Source organism: Aquila chrysaetos, chromosome 5 (genome assembly GCF_900496995.4).
Source record: "Aquila chrysaetos chrysaetos chromosome 5, bAquChr1.4, whole genome shotgun sequence".
NCBI classification, from domain to species: Eukaryota; Metazoa; Chordata; class Aves; order Accipitriformes; family Accipitridae; genus Aquila; species Aquila chrysaetos.
In genome coordinates, this window is record NC_044008.1 from 27,551,354 (window position 1) to 27,576,825 (window position 25,472).

Consider the following 25,472-nt stretch of genomic DNA (forward strand, 5'->3'; position numbering starts at 1 on the left):
CAAAAAACCTCTAGTAATTATTGTTGTTAACCCCCCAAAACTCTGCAAAGATATCTTTTAATGGAAAATGGAAGGTTATTCACTGTGAACGAGAGACATGCATAGGGCAACAACTCCTACTTATGGTAACATGCAGCAGAAAATAACTGAGATAATTTGAGAAGGTGGGTCTTCTGCTGCCATGCACTAATCACTATCTTCAGTGAGAAATGCTCATCTTAAGAGTAGAAAAGTCATTGCAATATCATTTAACAGCAGCTGCCAATAAGCAATCCATACTTGAGCTAATGTTGATGCTATACCCATTTATCCTTTTATCACAAAGAACACAGTTTGAACAAACATCATTTGTAGTAACATGACATCAAGCGTAGATTTTCTTACCTCAACTAAGAAGACAGTCACACACAAAATTAGAACAAAAATCAAGTTTTTGTGGATGGTAACGTATCTGAAATAGGTATTCCATGTGGTAACAGTACCCATACTTTCAGCATCATCAGTGAAGCATTCCTGTAAGAATTGATAAGACCATAGTAAGAATGATAATAATATCTATACATGAGAATTTCTGACATGTGAATGCTGTCATTCTTTCTGCTAACTCACTCCAAATAATTGAATTGCAGCATTCAAATTGGCAGATAACGGCTGGAGAGGAAGGTACTGACTGGTTGAGTCATCTTTGATATAACAACACAGTTTAGAGTTGATTTGAAATTTTCAGACAACACTGAAAGAAACAACCAAGATTTGTCCAGCACTACTAGAAGCCCAGAAATTGTTAATCAATAGCTATTTTCTTTCAATGGAGATTATTATTGCGCTGTTAGAGTAAATTTGTAAATACTTTGAGGGTGTTTTTTTCTGCTGAGATCAATAAAGCAAAAGAAAAAATGGGCAGTGCTTCAGCAAATTATGAGTTTAAATATTTCTTGTAGATTTTTTTCCACCTAGGAAACTACTTCAGAAAATTTTCTGATCAGGTGAAAATCAGCTGTCAGTTTTGAAAATGAAAGTAGTTCATCATGACCAGTTGATAGTTATTAGAAAAAGGGAATCTTGGTCCAGTTCTTGGTATAAAACTCAACCTTAATTGCATAATTTCCAGCACATCTATAAAAAAGAGTAAAATCCAACTTACTCCTCTGTTCATTATCTGTATCAGAACATAAGAGCTAAGCAGTCTGACAAATTTATCAAATTTGATCCAATTCCTGTTCTAAAAACTGTGCTACTACTTCAAATGTATTTTACTTTTTCCATAAGCCTTAATGTTTCAAATGTCAATTTTACATAAATGTTTTAAAACAACGCTTTTCCATGTTATGGTTTCAAATTTCATTTTAGCATAAATCTTAAAGGTAGATTAAAGTGCAGGAGATTAAAATTCTGTATCAAAATTCTTTACAGATAGCATTCAAAAAATATAAAAAATCAGACAAAATAGATTTTTGAGGATTTCAATCATTTCAAGATGATATTTGAGTTAAAAACTATTCACAGATATTCCAAAAAGATATTCCACAGAGAAGTACTGTATTAGGAATGACATAGTCAAGTAGAAAAATATATAAGGAGTATATTGCACTAAACTATCACCATATCAAAAACCAAGATGAATGTAAATCAACACATACCTTCAAATCCTCTTCATTGATTTCATCAGTTATGTCTAAGACACTGTCTCGAGACAAGCGCCTGGTGTAGATATCTATCTCAGAAGACAGGTTTGTCTGAGGCACCATAGACATTTTCCGAAATGTTGTACTTCCCTTTTTGGAAAAGTTTGGTCCATAGTTCACAGAGGTGCCCGTCATCAGGTTTAACACAGATTGCCTCCTCCGACCTTGGAGCATATGGTCAGTGTTTAGCATGTTACTCCGAAGCAGACCTACATCTCCCTGTTCCAAGTCAGGTACCAGTGAGAGCCTCCTTTCTGGTGGGTCGCTGTGGCCATCTTCTATCCCATTGACCTGCATCCCGTTCTTCTGCACTACTGAGAACTTCCTACTTGCATTAAGGGGGTTAATAATTATGGAGTTCTTCCTTTTGTCATTAAAATCTGATGTTTGTTTAAAAGATTGCTTCTTTATTTCATTTCGTGATCCCGTGCCTTCTCCTTCAATGGAAAATCGTCGGAGAGTCTCAGTTAGAATTGAGTTTCTTCTCTCTGCACTGAACTGATCAAAAGAATCAAATCCCATCAGCTCTGAGCTGAAGTCTGGCCGTTGACCCTGAAGTTCAGAAAATGTTCCATAGAAATAGCAGCTCCCCTCATGTAAAATTAATATTTTGTCAGCAATCTTTAAATGTTCCAGTTTGGAAGTAACCAAGATCCTAGTTTTATTCGCCATCAACTTGCACACACAGCTATAAAAGATGAAAGTGTTAAAAATTAGATTTTTTTTCTTCATGATTAAATGTTGCTTTTATCCCTTTCACTTTTAATCTATTTGCTTTTACCTGCCCCCTCCCAGTATGAGCAGTCTCAGGTGCTCCCTCAAACTACAAAGGAGGTGGTTAAGGCAGAGATGTTTAAAGGGCGAGTACTTTATTGCAGGAACCAAAAAAAGGGGGAAATGTAATCATTTTCATGTCAATCCAAAAGGCACAGTTCAACATGAAAATGAAATATTTCTTTTCATCTTAGGGTTACTTAGATCTTTTGCTACCAAACTTAAAAGTATTAGCTCGATTTCAAAACTTCAAACTTATGGTGACTGAAAAGCTCATGGATGGCAGCGTGTGTCCTTAGTGTTTTGAGCTACACCAGCAGGACAAGCCAAAAGTCTCTGTCTTTGGCCAACCTGCTGCCAATCTCTTGGTCAGTGGGCACTTTCAGGTGACCAGTCTTTCAGTGATTAGAAAAAGAAGACAAATATAGCTTTTTGTAAAAATTTATACTTACAAAGCAGGTAGTGTTTTAAAATGAAAGCCTTTCTGGTACACAGATACACCAGATATAAAGCCATGCACTCTGGGAGTAGTAGATTATAGCAGGTTCAATATGTTGAGATGGAAGAGGGAGCAGTATTGCTCACACCTGGCCCAGGCTTGTTCCCAGCACAGTATGCTGTCCTACTGCTAACACAAAATACTCAGTCACGAGAATCCCTAAAAATAAACATCCCCAAAAGGTATAATTTTGATCACTGCAGTATTTTTGTACTGTTATTAAATTTCTGTTCTTGGTTTTACTTTGTGCTGCTTGGTGGGATTCTTAAATACATTCTATCAAAACATACAGTACCTTTCAAATATCTCTTTTTCTGTAAAAATGTCTAAATGTCCAAAAGGAGAATCCAGGAGATATAAATCAGCATCTTTGTACACTGCTCTGAACAGAGAAAATGGAAATGACATTTAACTTTCACAAGTCTTATACATGTACATTAATATAATTTAAAAAGAATGCCTTTATAGTTTTGTCTAAAAACCTTGTAATTGATAGACTTTTCTACATCATCAATATGGAGCTGAAGTTCAACTTCAAATCCGCTTACAAGACATCTTTCAATAAAGCCTTTCCTTGCTGCAGACCACACTACAAACTAACTCAGTTTTCCATTAATTTCTGCACAAAGTAAGCTATACAGCTGCCTTTTACACAGGTTACTCTAGAATCTGACAGTCCCCATTGGTGTACAATGCCCATTTAAATGGGAATTTAGTACCTACTGTAACATCTACTGGTGCCTGAGGGATTACATATATGTAAATAAGTGTGTGAAAAGACTTAGGTCTCAGCACTTAGTTTTAAAAGTACTTTGAAAAAAATGGTGAGCAAAGACAAGTGTATTAGTGAGCCATGATCTTGCAGACATTACCTGCAGTGGGACTGTACAATATTTTGAGTTCAGGACATGAAAAACTATTTGTAGCTTTAGGGCCTTAAGCTGTATGTGCCTGGACATGGCTCACTGAGACTTAAACCTGTGGTTAAGAGGTGTTTTTTTTAAATCAATTTCAACAGAAGTTCAAAAAGGCCCCTTGCCTTCCTCTGTGAGTATGAAAATCATGATGTGATATGAATCAGCGTATAATTAGTAAAGAAAATTTGGACAGCTGCATTTCAGTACTTTTAAAAGTACTCTAAAAATGAGGTTTAAAACCATTGTGTTAAACAATGTGAAAATATTTCATCACCAAGAGAAAAAGCCCTCAGTAATAGTATATTATGTTAATAAACCAAGCAACTTTATTGAAAAATCCTCTGTCATGATGGATTTCACTGACCATACATTATGATGTAGTGGCTGCACAACAACAAAAAGTTCATACTTGGCACTTTCATCAGCAAAAAGTTTGCAGGTTTTTTCCTGGAATAATGGTAGCACTCAAATTATTGCTCTAATTTGTATGCTGGACTCAGTAGCTATACATGACTGGCTTTAGCATACCGGTCCAGTGAGCTAGCTCAAACCCAGCGCATGCACTGTTTTTCCCCCTTGGTCCTTTCTTCCCCCGGTTGTAGCTGCAGGCACTGACAGTGCTCTGTAAGAAAGATGGACTCAGGCAATCTCCATCTGCTTCTCATGACAGGTGGTTGATGGCACTTCCAGCAGGGATTCTCATTTCACATGACTTTGCACAGAGTACACCAGACACAGGTATGCAGCCAGTCCAAGCAAATAACGCCCAGTTTATCACCAGTGCAGATGGGTACAACCTGGGGCTGTAATCCTAAATTTCTCCTCTAGCTTTCTCAGACCTTCATCTGCAACCCACACCTCAACACCTGCACACCTTGCAGTATGTTGAGCTTAGGCTGGAGCCCAAATAAAATTAAAGCAGATACAGCCTCTGTCTTTGGGACTTTTATTTATTTCAAAAATACTAATTATATAGCTGGCAATAAATATATTATATCAGTTCAGCAACCCTCCAGTAAATGAGCTGTGACCATCTGAAAAGTGACAGACATGATTATTCATAGAATCTGGGCAATACTTCATGTAAATGTTGCATTTTAAATGAAAATCTAAGTGGGTTTTGTTGGTTGGGGTTTTTTTGCTCTGAAAGCTTTGCCTGCTCCTCCTCTCCTCTCTTATCTTACTGCATAAAACAGAACCATCCATATGCCTCTTCCCTCTCACAAATCCACTAGAAAGATCCACACTGAAAGCCTCTCTATTTTTATGAACCCATCTTTTAGCCTCACACAGACATGTACATCTTTCATGGCATGCCAGTGTGGATCACCATAATGTGATTTTACTTCTACCAAGCGTTCTGAGCATGGGAACCAGCACAATTTGCACTTGGCACAGAAATAAATGGGGCCATTTACACATTGGAGCTGTCATTAGTGGATTTCTGATGATAGCTAAGTGATTCTGCTGAAACACATAGCTAATTTATAAGACAAACACCTATGTTATTGTTCTGCAGACCTTCAGAATTACTAATGTTGGAATGTCAAACAGACAAGGCCAGACCATTATTCACAGGTACTGACTAGCCATTGCTTTCCACTTTTTCTTTTTAGAACAGAAAAAGACCAAAACTATTAGCAGCATTTTTTGAAACATGGCATTTTTTTCATTTTTGTTACCTGCAGAGAGGGACTTTGTCATAAATCAATATATAAACTGCTTTGTAGAAGTGTCATAGCAGGGAAAGATCCTGGAATATTTCTTATTTGTATGGGTTTCTTCGGTACTTAGAAAGCTACACTTAAAGGTCTAAATCTCCAAATGGCATCTTGCATCAGGGAGGGAAAGATTAATCTTCAGCTAAGCCATAGCAAGCATCTGACATCAAACTTTTCAAATTCAATAAATAAATATGCAGGTGTACCACAAACACAATAGCATAGCAAACCTCAGATTTCTGATAGTAAAATGATATTCTTGATATACCTGGAGGATATTTATTTAGCAGGACTTGGTCCCCATGTATTTAAGTGCTTAGTCATAATACTTTCCTTATACATGAAACAGTACACTACATAGAGAGCAAAATACTCACCTTGCTAGTGAGATTCGTGCTCGCTGGCCTCCACTCAGAATGATTCCACCTTCACCCAGCACTGTATAATCTTTGTCTGGGAACTTGGAAATATCCTGTTAATAAATTTTTTTTAAGAATCAGACGTGTATTTTCCATACCCAAGAAACTCAAGCTACAGACTGGATGGAAGCATAATGTACAACAGTGTACGGATAGGTTAGACAGAAGTTGTTAAAAAAAAAAAAAAAAAAGCCCCACAGAGGTTTATTTCTTTCATTTGTTTATGTAATCAGAAATGGTGATAAAAGAAAACATATCATTCTATCACAGAGAGGAACCACAAGCCGCAAGATCTCAAGAACAAATATTTGTCTTAATTGCTAGATCACCATAAAAGCAAGGAATGTACCTTCATACAATATCAATCTAAGACATCAACCGTTTGAGTTTTCTGTCAAATAACAATGATAAATGCACTTGCCACTGAAGTTAGGGAGAGCAAGAAGCAAGCTCTGGATCTGAGCTCTTCAAAACCCAGAGAAATTTAACTTCAGGCAGGTTCATTAAAAAAGGTTTGCAAAAATTCCTAGCCAGGAATGCCAGGAATGCTCAAGGTTTGCAAAAGGTTTGGGAGTGAAGTTCCACTGCTTGGGCTGTAAGTTACTTACAACTCATGACTATGCTAAAAATGAATCTTCAGCCAATGATAAAAAAAGAAAATACCATTTCACTCTCATGTGAGACAGAAAAAGGAGAAAAGGACATCCTCATGCCCCACTGGCAGAGATGGCCAGAAATTTTCTTGAGAGGATCCATGCAAACCACAATAATTCATGGAAGTGGAGACATGGAGAATGGCTTGTGTGCCTGAAGGCTGTCTAGTTTTTCTACTTTTACAGTTGCTCTAACAAAAAAATATTAATTCTGCCTTCAAGCCTTACCTGTCCTACATCCTTAAGCCAATACAGTGACACCACCATCACTGTGGCGGTGGTAGCAGTTTCAGGGGACTTCTCACAGAAAAGTGGGCTGGATGACCTCCCTGTGCCCCAGGGAGCCTAGGTCTCCAGCGGGTACGACTGCAGGGCAGTTTGCCATGTGCTCAGCTAGAAGCCCGAGCGTCCCAGGAGCTCCCAGTGCCTGCGCTACCCGCTCGGCAGCACCGGACTGCCATTCTCACTGCCTCCGCGTGCCCTCCCGCTCCCAAGGCAGGGATCCCCCGCAGCCAAGGGAGCTGACCGAGGCAACTGATACCATGCAAAATCAGCTCCAGTGTTCTCATGCTTTACAAAGATTTTCCTTTTAGTGCAACTTCTGGGGGGGGGAAAAAGGGGCATGCAAAACCCCTCGGAAAGTGAGCTTCTGGGAGCAGGCTTTAGGCAGTGCTCTGGAAGAGGTAGTCTGTTTTGGGGTCTCTCTTCCCGCAGGCAGCCGAGGGGCACACAGGAACTCAGCCGCCTGCATGCACCCCGCAGCAGCCACTGAAATCCTGTGGCTTCTGGGAAAAAGACTGGAAGACAAGTGAAGCACTTCCAGGGCAATACGAACTGGGATTCTAAGTTGAGCTGCTCTCCAGAAGTTCGCATTTCATACAAAGTCAGATATAATCCAGTTTTGATCACCCCTGCTGTGATGTTGATGGTTAATCGCTCTCTGTTGGGCAGCTTTTTGGCATTCCAAGCTTCTGAGGTTTTGCAGAATAAATAAATAAATAAAAATCCCTCCAGAGAAATGTTTCCTTCTTCCTCCCCTGTAAATTGCCCTGACCTCAGGAACAGAGTGAACAATGCTGTTCAGCCCTGGATCAGTGACAGATGAAAGGTTCAAGCCACACAAGAACTAGAAATTGACTGCCTGGTCTGTCAGGAAATGGGAGATTCTCCCAACTCTTTAATTTGATAATAGCGTTTACTTCCTGACTTAGAGGATTCTGACCTTAAAATCAAGATGCTCTTATGTATGGAAAATCTATTGCAGGTGATTTTTAAATTCTTCTCATGTTAACTAGTTATTTCCCTCTTGTTAAAGAAGAGCCACACAAGCCAATCCCTGGTACTAAGATAACAGCTCAGTTATCTGCAGAAAAAGAGATGTGAAAAACAGTGCCAGCAACATTTTTAAAGGAACATTTTCTGAACAAAATCATCTTCCTATAAGTCATGAAGTATTTAGAGAGAACATGTGAAATTCTGGCATAAAAGCTTTTCTGGCATTTATTTGAGATGACCTGCTCTGATCACTTGTGGTTTCACTATGCACGTGAGACTCATGTTATTCATCTGTAACTTTGACATTTACCCAGTGTCTTCACCTGAACATGGGGATTTGCATGGTGTCCTAGTTTCAGCTGGAATAGAGTTAACTGTCTTCCTAGTAGCTGGTACGGTGCTATGTTTTGAGTTCAGTATGAGAAGAATGTTGATAACACCGATGTTTTCAGTTGCTGCTAGTAGTGTTTAGACTAATGTCAAGGATTTTTCAGCTTCTCATGCCCAGCCAGCGAGGAAGCTGGAGGGGCACAAGAAGTTGGCACAGGACACAGCCAGGGCACCTGACCCAAACTGGCCAACAGGGTATTCCATACCATGGGACGTCCCATCTAGTATAGGAACTGGGAAGTGGGGGCGGGGTATCGCCGCTCGGGGACTAGCTGGGTGCCGGTCGGCGGGTGGTGAGCAATTGCACTGTGCATCATTTGTACATTCCAATCCTTTCATTATTGCTGTTGTCATCATTATCATTATTCGTTTCTTCTTTTCTGTTCTATTAAACTGTTCTTATCTCAACCCGTGGGTTTTGCTTCTTTTTCCCGATTTTCTCCCCCATCCCACTGGGTGGGGGGGGAGTGAGTGAGCGGCTGCGTGGTGCTTAGCTGCTGGCTGGGGTTAAACCACGACACATGGTTAAGTATCTAGATATCTAAGCCGATTTCAACTGTTTCCCATTTCTACCAGTACTGCTGCCTGTAATGGTGCTGGTGCCGTTGCTGTTTCCTGATTCTACTTCTTCTAAAAAAGCCCAGGTGAAGAACTGGGACCAGTGTGTCTTCCCCTGCAAGCACGGTAAAATCCTAGCCCTACTGAAATTATTTCCAGGGTTCCCATTGTTTTAAATGGTGGTGGGATTTCGTCAGACATGTTTCTTTGCAGGTGTGTCAACATGGAATTTTAATCAGACTTTTAATGAGTTCCCCTTCTGCTCTCTTCTACCCTTCACCTCAGGATAATATATGGCATGGAACACACAAAGAACTTTTCAGTCTGTAATTATAATAATTAAGAAATGTCTAGTAATTTCTTTCAAAGGCATAAACAGAGTGATGAAGTCCAATAGACACACAATGCTATTTGTTGGAACATGCATTACCTATTGTAAAAAAGTACATAGGGCTGGTCCAAATACATCCTTGCTGTCATTTTATGCCGGAAGTGAAATCAAGCCAGGGACAAACCTAATGTAATGCTGCTGAACGGCACAAACCCCAGCATATTAATGAAGTAGCCACTGGATTTTCTTTAACATATCTATTTCTAAATGCTTAAATTGAGAAACCTATTGGTAGCTATTCAGAGAAGAAACCACCCACAGTTCCCAAAGATATTAATTACTTTCTTGGGTGCTTCTAATATCAGCAGCTAACAAAACTCAAGTTGCACACCCAAGGAGAAGGCACCCCTTCTAATATCTGTTTGCATTTTTAACAGTGTAAATGTCATACTAATCTACCTCAGCAGCAAAGGGATGACCCTCATAATACCTTTGGGCTTGGTATGGAAGAATATAGCCAAGATAGTTTAAGGTAGTATCTCTTTTCAGGGTGAATAGGAAACATGGTCTTGTTATAAAAAAAGGAAACCTCAGAATAGACTTCACACTCCAAAGTCTTTTCTGTACAGATTGTTACCAAAATAATTTTATAAATCATTAGCAACAATTAAGATAATAAAGCGTGACAGAAAACAGTTTCTAAGAACCATACCTTTCAGTATATAGTTGCTTTATATATCCAAGCCTACTCAAACTACTCTAACAATAGAATGTATGTATTTTACTTATGGGGCCCCTCTTTCCTCCTTAAATATGTCCTTAATGATGAGGCTTTCGATCTTCCCTCTTCTGCCTTCCCTCCAAAAAGATAAAACAGTCATGAAACTGATGGAACACAGGAGCAGTCTTGACTGTCTCCATTTCATCTTCACTAACCCTTTCCTCTATTTCACTTCTGTTTTTTCTACAGTCCCAGTTTCTTTACCATCTCTATCCCCTTCCTTTTCTTCACTGCCATTAACATTCCCCATGTTTATTTTCACAGTTCCCAGAAAATCCCATTCACATTGCTACCTCCTTCTCACCTACCAAAGTACTGCCTTTTTCGGTGCCTTCTTTCTCTGTGTTTTAGAGAAGCTGCCTCTGAATACACTTTGCAATTCTCTTTCTGTAGTATGGACTATTTGCAATAAATCAAAAGAAAAATACTGAAGCCTTTATCATATAAAATGCCAAGTAAAGCAGCATAAAAGTTAAGCAGAAGCAGCAGCAAGGGTTTCAAGCAGGAGCTGCAATACTGTTCCACCCTATTTGATAATTTTTCTCTTTAGTTATAAGAGGAAAATTTACTGTTACCTGCTTTCTCACTAACATGACTATTTCTGTACTTCCAAGCAATCATAGTCAACTCTAATATACCAACAAGGTAGAAATGGAACTGAAACAAATCTCCAGATTTGAATTCAGTGATTACTAAAAATCTTTAGATAAGGAATTTGAAATGTCATTTTGCAGAAAGCATAACTTTCAATTTGTCCTGATTTTCAGAAAATAAATTATCTTGGAAGTAAGACAGATATTAACTAAACTGCAGAATTTGAAGTTTTAAAGTTCTGAAATCAAGTCTTGTGTTTCAGACTCATACCCACTAGTGAACATTTCTGTTAATTTTTAAAAGATGAAGAATTTTCAGTAATCTTTTATATCTTGGCTTGTGGGTAACCAGCTTGAACATACTCAAGTCCCCATTTTCCTGGGCGAGAAGTCAGAAAACCAGATCTCTTTAAAGTATTTCAAATCAGAAATTACTTTTTAAAATTTTATTTAGGTAACTCTTCTCTCTCTGCCTTTGATTCCCGAAGCCAAGGCTTTTGTTAGATTTCAGCTGAACCATTTATGAAGGATTCATGATCCAAAAGTATAAACATTGTTTTCACAAGAGTTTGTGACCTTAAGCAGAGTGTCAGGCTCACCCAAAACTCACACGAATGCTGGCAAAACTTGCTTTCTCTATGGTGAAACACAGATCTTTGAAACATGAAGTAGTCAGTATGTTGCATGTGGGTAGGTTAAATGCAGGGTAAGGGAATTAAATACGATTCCAGAAGTGACACATAAGATAGGACAACATCCAAGGTAATCAGTCCAGAGCTCTGTACCTAAGAGAGGGAAAGGGGTTGGGGAGAGTTGTCTTGACTGAAACAGGTTTTTAACTAAATGATATCAACACAGAACAGTGTAGGGGGGGTCTGTTAAATATATTTACTTGATCGCTGATAAACTTCTTGAAGTTAGTGCATTTGGGAGTTTGAGTCTATTTTTTTCTCTAATCGAGATGCTCCCCTGCTATAAAGAAACTGTGCTAGCCTATTTACTTCTAGTTCCCCCAGGGAACTCACTGTGTCAGCAGCTTCACAGCTGACCTGCCCGTGATTTTGAGCCACAGACAACAATTGCAGTTAGAGGAGTCTGCTCGTGCCAGTGCATCATGCCAGTGCATCATACCAGTGCAAGGTGGAAAAAGTATAAAGGTAGCCAGCTTTTGGGCCCACGTGTCTGAGATGCAATGGTTGTAGTGGAAGATTTGACATATTATGTGGACTTCCTGCCTGAGAGAGGCATTTATGCTATTTTAGCTGTTTACATTAGGATGAGATGAACTTCACCTTGAGATGCCTGTTGCTCTCCCCAGCTACAAAGACAGGCTAAGTAACTTGCTCTCATGTAGTTTACACTGTAGACATCTACCCGATTAGGTAACCAAGCTACCTCTTAATATCCTCTTGTAGAGAATTACATACTACCAAGCACTCAGTTCCAGACTTGAACCCTTATTGTTCCTCTCTTCCACACGCTTTGTTATCTGCCAATATCCCTCATGAAAAACGGGCACAAAATCAGGGCACAAAGTATTTCACTCACTGACATAGTAACCTCTCAACTCCTACTGATTTAGTTATCTGCCAAAAAAACCCTGAAACCAACCAACCAACCAAAACCAAATAAACCCAAAACCAGCACAGATAAAAGGGACTGGAGCAGTACAGTGGGATGCAAGGATATGTGGTTCTGTTTCAGGGCATCCTTGATATTGCAGTGAACTTGTCACCCAGGGATGGATGCCATCCTTTGCAAGGAGACGTCAAACATGCAGGAACGCAAAGCAGGGCTTGGCATATTGACTGTCTCTTTCTCTAGTTATTCTCTCTAAGTTCTTAGATGAAAATGAATCTCCTGCACTCCCTGTAAAACCAGCTTAAAACCCCACAGGATCTGGCCACAGATTTCTTTAGTACTATTATATGATTTGATTTTGCATGGAAATACTTCCTCTATTTGCATGCCACGTTAAACATTATATTCATGAGCAGCTGGTGGCTCTCAAATCAGAACATGTGTTTACTTTAAGAGTGGTAATCTCTTAAAGGTAGTTTGCCATTATGTGTTTATGGCCTCTTAGGTAACTATTGAAGGATCAAATGAACTAACTAGGTGGAAAAATATCTATCTTACCTTGCAAAAAGGTAAAAACGGAAGTAATGGAAGCATGGTTTCAAAACTAATGAATTACTGCGCCCCTTCAAATGGGATACGATGCTTGTTAATTTTTTAACAAGAATAACTATAACGGGCCTGCTTCTGCAGTCTTGACTGGAGGAATGCATTCTCTTAGGATGATTTTGTTCAATGTTAACAGCATTTAGACACAAAGACTCCTGTTTCAACTGTCCAAAGGTTTTACCTTTTTAATTTAGCAAGTGCTAAAACCAAACAAAAATCTCACACCCTGTGTATAGTAGGCTATTAATACTGATTTTTCAACCTAAAAATCTGAAAATCAAGCCACGTTCCTTCCCCATTTTTCATTACATCAGTAATAAGGATTTTGCAAACCCAATTGGCTACTCCTACAAATTCCCATTTATACTCATGTTATCCCTGCCATGACATTAACACAACCCTTCAGTCTCTGGGGAAGCCACATTTGTGGAATTACTTCAAATTTAGTAGCAAGTTTCCATAGACATATAAACTCATCCAGGTCACATCTCCCAGTGGCTTTTGCTATTGAGCAATGAGAATAAAAATCAATGAATTATGCAGGATGGCTTCTCAGTGTTAAATTTGTTCATACTTGGTCCTTAATTTGAAGTGCTAGGCAAAAGTTCACCTTCTCTTGCTAATTGATTTTTATTATGAATGTGATGAAAAGTACTTGATAAAAAGGGTAAAACACCTCGTCAAAAAAAACCCACACAGGTAGCATAAGCTCAGGCAGCACCAATTCATCTTATCTTACTTTTCAACTACCTTTAGGCTTGCCTATGGGGACTGTCTTTAGGAAATGAATTCAGAATCCATACCAACTACATCTTGGCTTCTCCCTATCATAGCATGCCAATGTAAGATTTTAAAGGTAATAGATTTGTGATAATACCTGCACACTCAAAATTAAACCCATTCAAACAATTTATTTCAAAAAAGCTTCTGAATAAAAGACAAATAGTAAGGACCACTGATCTGTGCTGGAATGGTTTGATCGAGAAGTTGAAAGCCTTCACTTCCATATTTGCAAACTGGGACCATCATTTTAGAAGACGTGTTAAATTAGGTGTTCACCCTGCTTGCTTGCTGTTTCTCAAGGAAAGGAAAAAAAGAGGAAGAAAGCAGTGGAGAAGGAACAAGCAGCTCTTCTCCTATGCCTTTTTTTAAAACTTTTTTTACTGTGATGTCTCACAGAATGTATCAGGTAATTTAAACGTATCAGCATTCCCTTGAGTTCAGCATCACACATGAATAAAGGCAATGTCTATGCACCACTTATATCTCACTGCAGCCGGATTTAGTTTGTGCTGGGCTTTCAGAAATAATTCTTGCCAGTAACGCTGTTTCTATAGGATATCAAGAATGCTAAGGTAGCTCTGAATTACAGTCCCTTTATCTCAACTCCAAAGCAGTCTTTCTTTTGTTCTGTCACCTTCCACTGCTCTTCTCTTTACCTCTGCCCATTTCCAAACTGCAATAATTAGAACGACATTGTAAAACATGATTTTACCTCCCTTGATGCCTTACTTACTCTCAAAGGAAAAATATAATCAAGAAATGTAATTATAATCAAGTTCTGAATCATTTTACACATATAAAGCAGGCTACACTACCATAAAAACACACATATAAGCTGTACAAACAGAAGTTTAAAAAGTACCTCAGGAGTGCTTTTACTGATGCACAGAGAGATGCATTTGAGAACCTTTCTCATGCTTCTTCAGTGTTATATATATACACAGCAACATCCTGAAATTATGACAAGCAGTAGCACTTAGACCTGATAAACTTCGCTCACTGAGCCTTTGACACACAACTGTCTTTCGCTGTGGATCGTTTCAACAACTTGGATCTCATACACTCGTACAGGGTTGCACTGAGGTGTCCCTTGCTCTTGGCATCCCCATGTGCCAGAGAAAGCTACAGAGCAGAGCTCTGAGGACCAAGGGCCATGAAACCTATGACACTATCCTGCTGCCACGTGTTATCAAGTGGAACTACACTCAAATGAGCACCATTAAACCACAATCTTCCCATACGTAGACTCACAAAACAGTGACATGATTCACTGCATCTAACCATTCATCAGTCATGCACCTATGTGATGGGTGTTGGGTGAGACAACAGTTATGTTATGCATGAGAAAAAAGGATACTTGAGAGATGTGTAAACACTAACTGAGCCTGTAAATCCAGGCACAGACTGAGATCCTAATGTACTGTGCACTACACAAACACACTTTGTCAAACTACACTGGCATAGTATTTATGAGGGATGCAGTTCTCCAATATATCAGATTAATTTTCTTTTTAATCTTCATCTTCTGTTTCACAGTACAACATCATTAACAGGTGTACTGACACAACTGGAGGGTAGGTGAATTGCAGCAAAGCAACAAGAATAAGAAGCTGAAGGCAGAAATCTCTTAAGCTGAGTATACAGGTCAAGGAAGTACAACATGTAGCTACCTGAACTCTTTGGACTAAAAAAGTCCCATTTTAGTGTTCTAAATTGCTATAAACTTATGTGAGCTTATAAAAGAAATAAAATAAAATCCTCTTGTTGCTCATAGTTTCATTGCTTTCCAGTAATGTTAATTGTGAATATTCAAAATTCATTAAAGAAACCATCTTTTTAACCCTCCTTTTGATGCTTCCATACACAAATAGAACAAAACATAAAGCTGCAAGAATATCTTTTAGAAAAACATCAACAATCCTTCCTCCATTCAAGAAAAACCTACCAAAGAACACCCATTTTTTAGGTAATGGTTAATATAACCAGATTTGCCATTTTTTAGGACTTTACAGAATAAAAATCTAACACATAACACTTTCTAACTTCTAAATAAAGATCTGATTTCCTATACAATGACAATGTTATTCTTGGACACCTAAAAATATGGAAAGCTCTGTGAAATATTTATTTGCACTTTCCATCTTTCATAACTACTTTGAGATAAATTTACCTCAAGCACCTAGCAACTCTGAAGAGGCTGTAAATGATAAGTCCTTAGCAAATCAACTACACTGATCCAACTGTACCAATCCAAAAAGTAAGGCAGAAAAATGTAGTGCTGACTTTTCTGAAAATTCTCATGCACCCCGAATTATTTAAGTTACACTTCCTTAATTTCATTTTAATATCTCCATAGACCTAAAACAAAGTGCAGAGCACTTGTATGAAGTCACCCAGCTTCAGTGTCCCATTCTGCTGACAGACAAGAACAGGCTACTCACTGTGTGTCAGGAAGGCCCAAACCTATGTAGAAGGTATGACGTGACCCACACAGAGTAACCTGTAGTACTTTATTGGCACTAATGAAGACAAAGGGAAAAAGACATCAAATTTCGAAATTGGACTAGATCTTCAGTATGCTTCCTCTATAGGGTGATGGTGGGCATTTTGCAGGTATGTTACTTTTTGCAGTAGTAACACATCTATTTGCCCACTGGGTCAAAGAAGATGGCTTTGTATTCCCCAAAAATTTTTTGTGAGCATGGAGCTTGGAAGCAAATCTCACTTAGCCCCTGTTAAGAGCTGTATGTTAACTGAGTTCCAGCATATGTGCAATAAGGAAATAAAACTCTCTTTTATCACCAATACTTGGTTCACCTTGAAAAGCCCAGAGAAGAACTAGACTCGGCAACAGGCCTACATTCAGGTGGACTATGTAACTACATAGCAGAGTTTCAGAGAAGGGGGCAAAGTGAACTTTCTTAGGCAAAAACCCCCTGGTACCTCTGCTTTCTGAAGAATGAGAACACACACAAACCCAATCTAACGAAGCACTAACCCTTGTAATAAACCCCTAAAAGGTCACACTGGGGAGTAAACAGGGAATTAATATTTGAAATCCATCCTTCAATCTGCCATACTAAGTCCTGTTTAGCAACTAAGATGTAAAAGCTAAAGACCCTACAAAGCATAATAGCAATAAGGTAATGCGTTTGGCTTCCTTGCAGACTATTCTGCCTTCTCTTCAGGCCTGGCCAATTTATTCAGCTTCAGTCCAGAAGAAAATATCCTTATAAGTATCAAACTTGATCTCAAATAATTAGCCCTGCTAGGAGGTGAAGCATATCATTCTGCACAGAGCTGTACCAACACTGATCAAAGCTGGCTTGATTGAGCCCATTTGGAGAACAAAGGAGCTGCAGCCTACCGAGACACCAAGCTGTCCAACCAACACCAAAACACTGAGACGTCCCACCGACACCGAGACAGTGAGCCGTCCCAACAACACCAAGACACCAAGCCATCCCACCGGCACCGAGACAGTGAGCCATCATTAACCACCTTCTGCTCTAGGAAGGGCCCGGGCTGAGAAGCCTCTTTGGGCAAGGACAGTTTTGAACTGCTGAAGCCAGTTGTTTCTTGGACCTTTGGCATTAACTACAACTTTTATGGCTGGGGTTAAGGACTACTCTCTTCAGAAAGCCTGACACAGAAGTTGTTAATTCTGCCTTCAGAAGCTTTCAAAGATTTCCAGCAAACCACAATCCAAACAGAAGCTGAAATGGCCATAAACATATAAGAAAAGATTACTTTATCGCTTAACTATACCCTGCTCCGAGATAAAGCGCTGTAACCTCATCTTATTTTTAAACAGACTGGCTATTGTTTTCTTGCTTGACTGGCACTAAAGGAAAGTATGTTTCACTGTGTGGCCTAAAGACAGATCCTACACAGCACAGTTAAATATTTATTGTTTTCACCTACATGTTACAGACAAAAAGCCTGATCTTAAGGCATAGCAATAAGGGTGGAAAGGTCTAAAATGCTGTCTCCTTTTGTATCTTGTAATGTGAAAAGATATCTTTTCCTACACTACCCTCTGGCAACATCAAACACACACAAGGACATTTCCATGTCATTGTACTAATTGTGGGGTACATGTCACATAAGGATTGATCCTGCAATAATTTCCAGTGTGAGAATTTTCAACGTGCACGCAGGAAAACCCAACTTCAGTCAAGATTTTCCTCTAAATAATTCAGCTTTCTGGCACAGAGTTCTAATTATCCCTAGAGCCATTTTTGAAGTGCAAAAGAAAGGAGGAAAACAGGTTCATTTCCAAGATTGTAAGGAAAAGCTTCTTTATGGGGAAGAAACGTGAAAAAAATTTTGTAGGAACAATACTTTTTACATCATTTCTTTAACATTAATGTGTTTACCCAGGTTTTTAACTAGCAAAGACTGAGAAGGCAGACACCTTATAATATCTGAGCCAGCTCATTTAGCTCCTGTTGTGTAAACTACCGGAACCGGCATGCTCAGTGTATCTCCCAAAGAACTGGCAACAGGCTGACTTGCAATTCCACAAAACTGGGATGCCAGACTGAGCTCCTTAAATCTCAGAAATGTCTTGCTTACTAAAAGCTCCACTCCCTGACTTTTTCTTTGGGGTTTTTCACTTGGGTTGGGTTACAGGTCTTAAGAGTCCTAGATGACTGACCTCTTCTAGTTGGCAGGCTTTGATGACACTCTTGTATCGGTATTCATCATAGGATACACCAAAAATTATGTTTTCTTTTATTGTTCCAGGCATGATCCAGGAGACTTGAGGTGAAAAGGATATCCTTCCACTGTGTTTAATTTTACCCTGCGAAGGCTCCAATTCTCCCATTATCAACATCAGAAGAGAAGTCTGAAAAATCATTAACACTTGGTTAATATATCAGAGACCTGTACAACCATAAGAAATGCTAAACAAAGTGAGAGTCACCCTGCCAAGTCACTTAAATGGTACATTTGTCTTGTAAAGAGTGTCCCTATACATACTGATCTAGTGCAAGCTGCAATTAGTGGATATTTTCATGATATGTATGGTTCTGAAAGGCCTCTGAAATGAGAGAAACTTCATTCAATGAATGATAAAAATTGTGTAAGATAACTTGTAAAAAAGGCATGCTGCTGTAAAAGTATGTATTTTTAATTAAACTTCCAGTAATTTTACAAGGTAAAAACATAAGCATCTGTGAGACACATACAGACATAAGGTTAGTACTTATGGAGTATGTTATTTGATTTTTAACATTATCAGTGACTATTTTGTTTCTTCTTTGTACAACACAATTCATGTTTACGATTTTGCTAGTATACATAAGCCTTTTATCTGTATTGCCTTGAAAAATGCAATTTCTTTGTGTATGTATATACAATTACTCAGAAGCTACTGAGTGTGATCTGAATCTTCTTCTGTAACTGTTAACTCATTTACGTGAATACATGACCTAAGTATATTTACTACTTCCCTTCATAAAAGAATTGATTGCAATTTCAGTACTGACATGTTATAATTTCAAAGTTAATCAGTAGCTTGCAGTAACCTTGTCACACATCACTGGCTACTAGATCAAAGAATAGAATTGAGAAATACAAGGAAAAATAAGTTACAAAGCCATTCCAGTGGTGTAATAAACAGTCAACAAAGCTGGGACGTAACAGTCAAAGATCTAAAAATCTGTCTAAGTCACAGTTTCATGCTGTCAAGCCCAAAGATCCTTTGACAAGTTTTACAATATGCAGGGGGAGTCTCACGAGATTATTTCCATTATACCAGAATCTGACTTTTCCAAAATGCCAAGTAAGAAGCTTCTGATCTTGCAAAGGACAGACACTTGGTATGTTCTGCACACTGGAAGTTAAACTGCTGTATCTTGGGTCATATAACACAAATGGGAAAAAAAACCCCGCAAACCCAACCCTATCTAATATTGAAGCAGTATTAAAAGAGCTTATGTCAGGTTTCATACCTGTTATAGATAAAAAAAGTGTGCAGTCTGTTTCATAGGCCTCACAATTCCTGAATATACAGTAACAGCCTCAAGCAACATGAAGGAAACCTTAAATTAAGAGGGCTTAAGGGAAGGAGAAATTCTTTTTTTTGGGGGGCAGGGGTATAAAACTTATTTTTTGTAAATCTTTCAGATAATATTATAAGCCTTTTATGTTTACTGCCTTGAAAAGTGCAAATTTTTTTGTGTGTATATACTCACATAAACTGCTCAGTGTAATCTGAATTTTCCTCAATTTCCTAAGTAGCTGAATAAAGGATATATATACATCCTTCAGCACTTTCGAGTTGACATTTTTTGTATTACAAGTATAAAAAATAATATAGAAGCCTTGATCATATTGAAATTGATGGGTCCTTTGCCACTGACTCCAATAGACCAAAGATTTTACCCCACGCGAGTAAAAGGAATCAGAATATGTTCACCAATAATTTGTTAAGTGGGAAAAGAAAAGTTGCCAAACGCATAATGAATGTTTGTTTTGACTTTCACATCTCCTCAGAAAAGCCAGCGAAGATGAAATACTCATCTAATTACTTGCTGTTCAAAGTGAATAAGAGTATCACAGTTCAACTCATTTTATATTAAGGTTAATCAGATGTGTTATCTGCAAACTAAATGTATTGATAATATTTGGGGTTCTAAAATGATGATTAATTTAAACCACAACTTTTCTCAGAAAACCACCAGTTTCAGCAGCACCTCTCCAGGCTTTCACATGGGACTCAGGGAGCCTGTCTGAGTGAGGCACTGTAGGAACCAGAGCACAAGTGACCAGGTATGCCGCATGTCCAGGCAATGCATCCCAGTTACCTGGCTAATCTGTGTCAGGCTTGTCAGGATACTGACCATCTTGTGTTCAAATTTTTCCCTAAAATGTTAGCAAGGCAGGGGAAAAAAAAAAAAAGTCTGCTTTCTAGCACACTAAGCCACCTTGATATCTATGCTATGTTCTCCAGTTTATTGTTTTAAAGGCAGGGAGATTCTTGCCATAAGCATTAACTTTAGGTTTCAGTCTGCATTATTACTATAAATCTCCTTTTACTTCCTACAGAAAAATAGTTTTTTCCTTTAAATTGCTTTTTCCTTATTAAGTCTGTATCCTTGTATGTACAAAAAATATCCAGCAAACTCCTTCTCATATTGGCCACAGAGTAACACTTCAAATAACTATTGGCCATTTTATTGAAAATTACAGTTTATTCATACTTTTTCCTGCAGCCGTCATTTTTACAGTGAGCACAGGCTAGCAAGAATACAGTCATACAGGTAACAATATAGATAACAACACAATGTTATTCCTTAAAATTGTTAGGACTTTTGTTGAAACAACAGAAACAGAAATACCTTGCCTGCTCCAGTAGATCCAGAAACAGCTAATAACTGTCCCTTCTCAATCTTGAAATTTATATCCTGAAGAACAGGAGAGGCATGAAGGGGAAAATTACTGAAGAAGAGACTGTTGTCAGTGCTAGGAGCTTTGCTGTTGTTGTTTTCCTGGTTTGCTTTTACAAACAGCTCTCCAATTCCCTGCAACATAACACAGATGTGCATTTGTATGTACATAAAAAATAAAACATGCATATGCAGACATGTATATCATACTATGGATTTATGAAAACTTATGAACTTACTTTTCTGATGTTACTTTTCCTATCTATAACATATTTATTATATTCTTAAATACATATATCTTTTAATGTATGTATGGGACTTGCTCCTAAACTTGTGAACACAAACAAAATTTGCCTACTATAGAACTGCCTTCCAATGTTTATACATGCCACAGCCTGATTCTGTTTTCAGGCTGGCTTAAATCAGAAATAACTACTTATTACAGGCCTTAACACTTATTAAAAGGTCTCTTCCAAAGTTTCTCAACTGCAGATAATTTGATATTATGCATTAATTACTTGCCATATATTCCTTGCCTGATGATAGCTGAAGCCAGTTAAAATGAAGAAGCGTAGGCTGCTCTTTTTAGAGAGCACCAAAGCAAATATCAGTAAAAAAAGATATGGTCTTGTGTTTTAATTTAGTTTGGGTAAAAGTACTAACCTCATCCCAAAAAGCTGTTACGTTGTCCAGCTCAACCCCAGTGGTTGTTAGATTGTACTCCGGGGCTTTATATTCTTTTTTCAGCAAGAAATCCTAAAAACACCATGAAAGCAGATGAGAGGGAACAGTAAGGGACAGCCGTACAAAGCAGTACATACCTGCCAACACTGAGCACTAACTAGTATTTCTGATGGTGCTATTACATTGTAGTGTCTTAGAGGCATAAATATAGCTTATACAATGCATTCCGGATGCAGAAGGATTTTTTAAACTACCAATTCTTTCATTCCTAGTGAAACATAACCATAATTGTATTTGGTTCTGGTTAGAAAGAATATAAAAAAACCTGGCATTTCCTTTGCTTTCAGCACTTGTATCAGGCAGCATCACCCCTTCGACCTTAATCCTTTTCAAATAAAGCTTTGGTTTTGGAGTAGTATGTCGAAGGTTGCACTCCAGTAAACAGTGAAACAAAGCAGCTACATGCTGCTATCTCCCTATTCCAAAACGGCAAGAGTTTAAAAGAGTTAGAATTATGTCTTTACCAACAAAAAAAAAAAAGGCAGATAATGACCCTGGCCAGTACAGCCTTGAAGCAGTGTAATTTCAAATGACACAAGTCAGCAAGTCAATGCTTATGTTACCTTCTGGGATAATATTAGGAAAAAAGAGTACGCCTATGCTAATATAGGAAAGATAACTTCTCTGTTCCATTATTTTGTTAAGGTTATGCAGTCTGTAGGTAACATCTCCTCTAAATTGTCTTTCTAAATTATGTGGAACAAAATAGGTCTATGTGGGCAATACAGTGCACAAACTAAGCAGATAGGGGGGAAAATCAGTTCTCTACAGTAAACTTTCAAATTTCCCAAGTAGAACAAGCAGAAGGGAAAAAGCAGATGATTGAAAGGGCAGGAACCGAAAAATGGGAAGGCAAAACACACACAGTTTATGCAAAAAAAGGAAAAGATAGCTAGGCTTTCATAACAAAGGTGGTGGGAGTTGCTGGAGCAGTGATAGTCAGAGAAAGCACACTGGTCCTGAACACTTCATGGTCTAGAAAACACGGGTGTAGCAACAGGGAAAATACAATAGCTGAGGGGACACATCTGGCCCAGTGAAGTCTCTAAACTGATGAGGAAATTAAATCAGAGAAATGTACGAATGGTATATTATTTTTGTTTATGCTTCTTGTGACAAGCAAAGGCCATCAGTGTTCTGGGATTCTGCGCAGTCTGTCTATGGGGTCTATACCCAACCTGCCAGAAAAAGATGATTATTTATGGATTCCAGAGCACCCACAGAGCTAATATCCCCAAAGACAAGCATTCAGCAAAGTGAGGGCAATGGTACTGTAACTGGGCTTGCCAGTTCTGTGACAGTGCATTGGATACACTCTTCCAGGAAACAGGAGAGACAGGATACCTCCACTAACACCTAGGGAATTTGAGAGCACAGGGACTGCCTAAATTGGGACCCAACAAGGCAGTCTTCTGAATGTCGAATAGAAAGGTTTATGGCTAGATTTCTCAAATTTTCTGTCCAGCTGAAAATCATAAAAATCCAATGCCTGCTTCTTATTCTACATTAAGGTTCAGATTTCTGATTAAGATCTGTAAGTTCCATATGAGGTATTTTTATCACACTAAAAATAATAAAATCTATGTTTTACCAAAAAACATCTTTAAATATGTAAAAAAAAAGCCTAAGATTTCACCCCAAAATAGAGTAAGAATTCTTTTCCTGAGGCATGATCTCAAAACAGTAGATAAAACAAATAGAGTTAATGAGAATTCACCCTGATTTGACTCTGCAGATAAGCCTCTCATGCTGGTATATGAGCAATTGATCTCAGTAGGTAAGGTAAGTAGTAATTATTTGACCAGTACCTTAATTATATTTACTAGTCATAATGAATGAGATGCACATTTGCATAAGATGCACAATCTCCTGCTGTTCTTGCCGCTAATAGCTAGGAAAACAGAAGATCTGTGACCGCAACTACTGGAAGCCGTGCTATATAAAACATGTACTAATTTTGTACTTCCTTTCCTGAAGGAAAAACACCTCTTAAGCACCACAACTCATGATATAATTTTATTAAGTTCCTTATTCTGCAACGAGAAGAAATAACGAAAAGCCATTGTTTCAAAAAAAGCAGCATGCAGATAGCATGAGACTCCTGTGGTTATGCTGCCTGGGGAACCATATAACAATATCAAGATTTATAATGACATTTCATGGTGGGTAGTCAAAGCAACATATAGTATACTTGGAAAGTCTGCATAAATGCTGTGCGCGTTTGTTGATCAACTGACAAGATAACATGCTATAAAGAATTAGCTTACGTACTTGGGAAGATTTTAGTGTATGTACCCTACCTGTATTTTGTTTATTGCTCCAATAGAGTCATACCAGGTCTGTACAGACCCAGGAAACTGCCTGGTCACTGTCATTCGAAGAACAATGCAGAAGGAAATGGTGGTAAATATTTTTCGGAGAGTAATTCCTTTAATCACAGCATATGGAAGCACAGCTAAAAACACCACAAAAAAGCCTGAAAAGAAGAAGGCTGAGCTGTTGAAATATCTCACATAAGCAGCTTTTCGGGTAAGCTTCAGTTCAGTTCTGTCAAAAAAACAAATATGAATAATTAGTATAGGATTCCACAGTTAACATCTGACAAATATTTTGGATGGAACTGTTGGTAAAACAATTAACTCAGAGGCTCGTTCATCCTTCTTATTTTCTAGCATTGCAGTTAAAAAGCAAGATTCAAAATTATTTTGGGACCTAAAAAATAACTGGAACCAAATTTTGGGACCAATGTTCAGAGATGTCAGACAAAATAACAATGATCATGATTTAGATATGTCATAAACCACAAGCCTCTACTATTCTGGCAAAACCATCCTTAAGCATCTAATGCTGTGGTATATGATACACTCCCAGAAGCATCATCCCATGTTCGTCTGGTCATCTAGATACATAACTCCCCTAGAAATAAGATACTTTGAAATGCCAGGTTTGCTATACATGACCATACAAAAACCTAAGAACAATCCACAATCCCATTATAGCGTCATCTCCTTTTGCAGATCACCCTACTAACAGCTTCACCCGTGAAGTAAGGTATCAGTTAATCTCAGCTTGAAGAGGTGGAAGGCAGGGAGTCTGCTCTCCACCTTGCTTTCTCCATAGAAGCTCAGTCTATGGAGCAGCTTTACTGACTGCTGTGCAGTCAGGAATGCAACTGGTGATTACCCTTAGCTGTTTCCACAACGTCTATGCATCTTACAACAAGCTATTAAATAAAAAGACAAATAATCCAGGGAGCATAATTCATTTTTTGAGTTGATAGCACTAACTCACAGTGCTGAAGCATTCTATTGACTGCTCTCATTTTGACCCTGTTCACATTCCCCAGGTGCCCTGCAGCTCAGCTTTGCCTGAACAGAGGCTCCTCTGCTATAGTGAAAGAGCAATTGCTCTGCTTCAAGAGCAATTAACTGGGGCTAGAGATGGAGCTAGACCCCAAGATGCCCATTCACTGGGTGAGTGCTCTAACCACTGGGATACTGTGCAGAAGTTCACAGTCACATTGGTGACGGTAATACCTGCTGTCGCAAGGCTAAGCACCATAACCTTTATGTGTCTTCTGGTATTGAGCCAGTGTCTGCATGCAAAGTCCATCCAGGATTTTGGGGCTGTGTGGAACCCCCTTTCAGCTCCACACTACGCATGCATGAGACTTCCACATGCATCCAGCATCTTACCAACTTCTGTCAACCAAAGTGTTCTTAAAAGTCCCTGACAGAAAATCAGAGCTCAGCCAGTTTTGGAGCA

General features: G+C 38.6%; 1 protein-coding gene across 1 annotated transcript in view; it reads right to left on the reverse strand.

The window, feature by feature from the left end:
* CFTR (CF transmembrane conductance regulator) overlaps window positions 1-25,472 on the reverse strand; it is a 91,627-nt gene that overhangs the window by 40,859 nt on the left and 25,296 nt on the right. The window contains exons 8-15 of the mRNA XM_030016320.1: window positions 24,008-24,254; window positions 21,627-21,719; window positions 20,916-21,098; window positions 18,227-18,418; window positions 5,974-6,068; window positions 3,254-3,340; window positions 1,641-2,373; window positions 385-513 (exon numbers count right to left, since the gene is read on the reverse strand). Of these exons, the coding sequence (XP_029872180.1) occupies window positions 385-513; window positions 1,641-2,373; window positions 3,254-3,340; window positions 5,974-6,068; window positions 18,227-18,418; window positions 20,916-21,098; window positions 21,627-21,719; window positions 24,008-24,254 (1,759 nt within the window). The remainder of the gene's footprint in view (window positions 1-384; window positions 514-1,640; window positions 2,374-3,253; window positions 3,341-5,973; window positions 6,069-18,226; window positions 18,419-20,915; window positions 21,099-21,626; window positions 21,720-24,007; window positions 24,255-25,472) is intronic.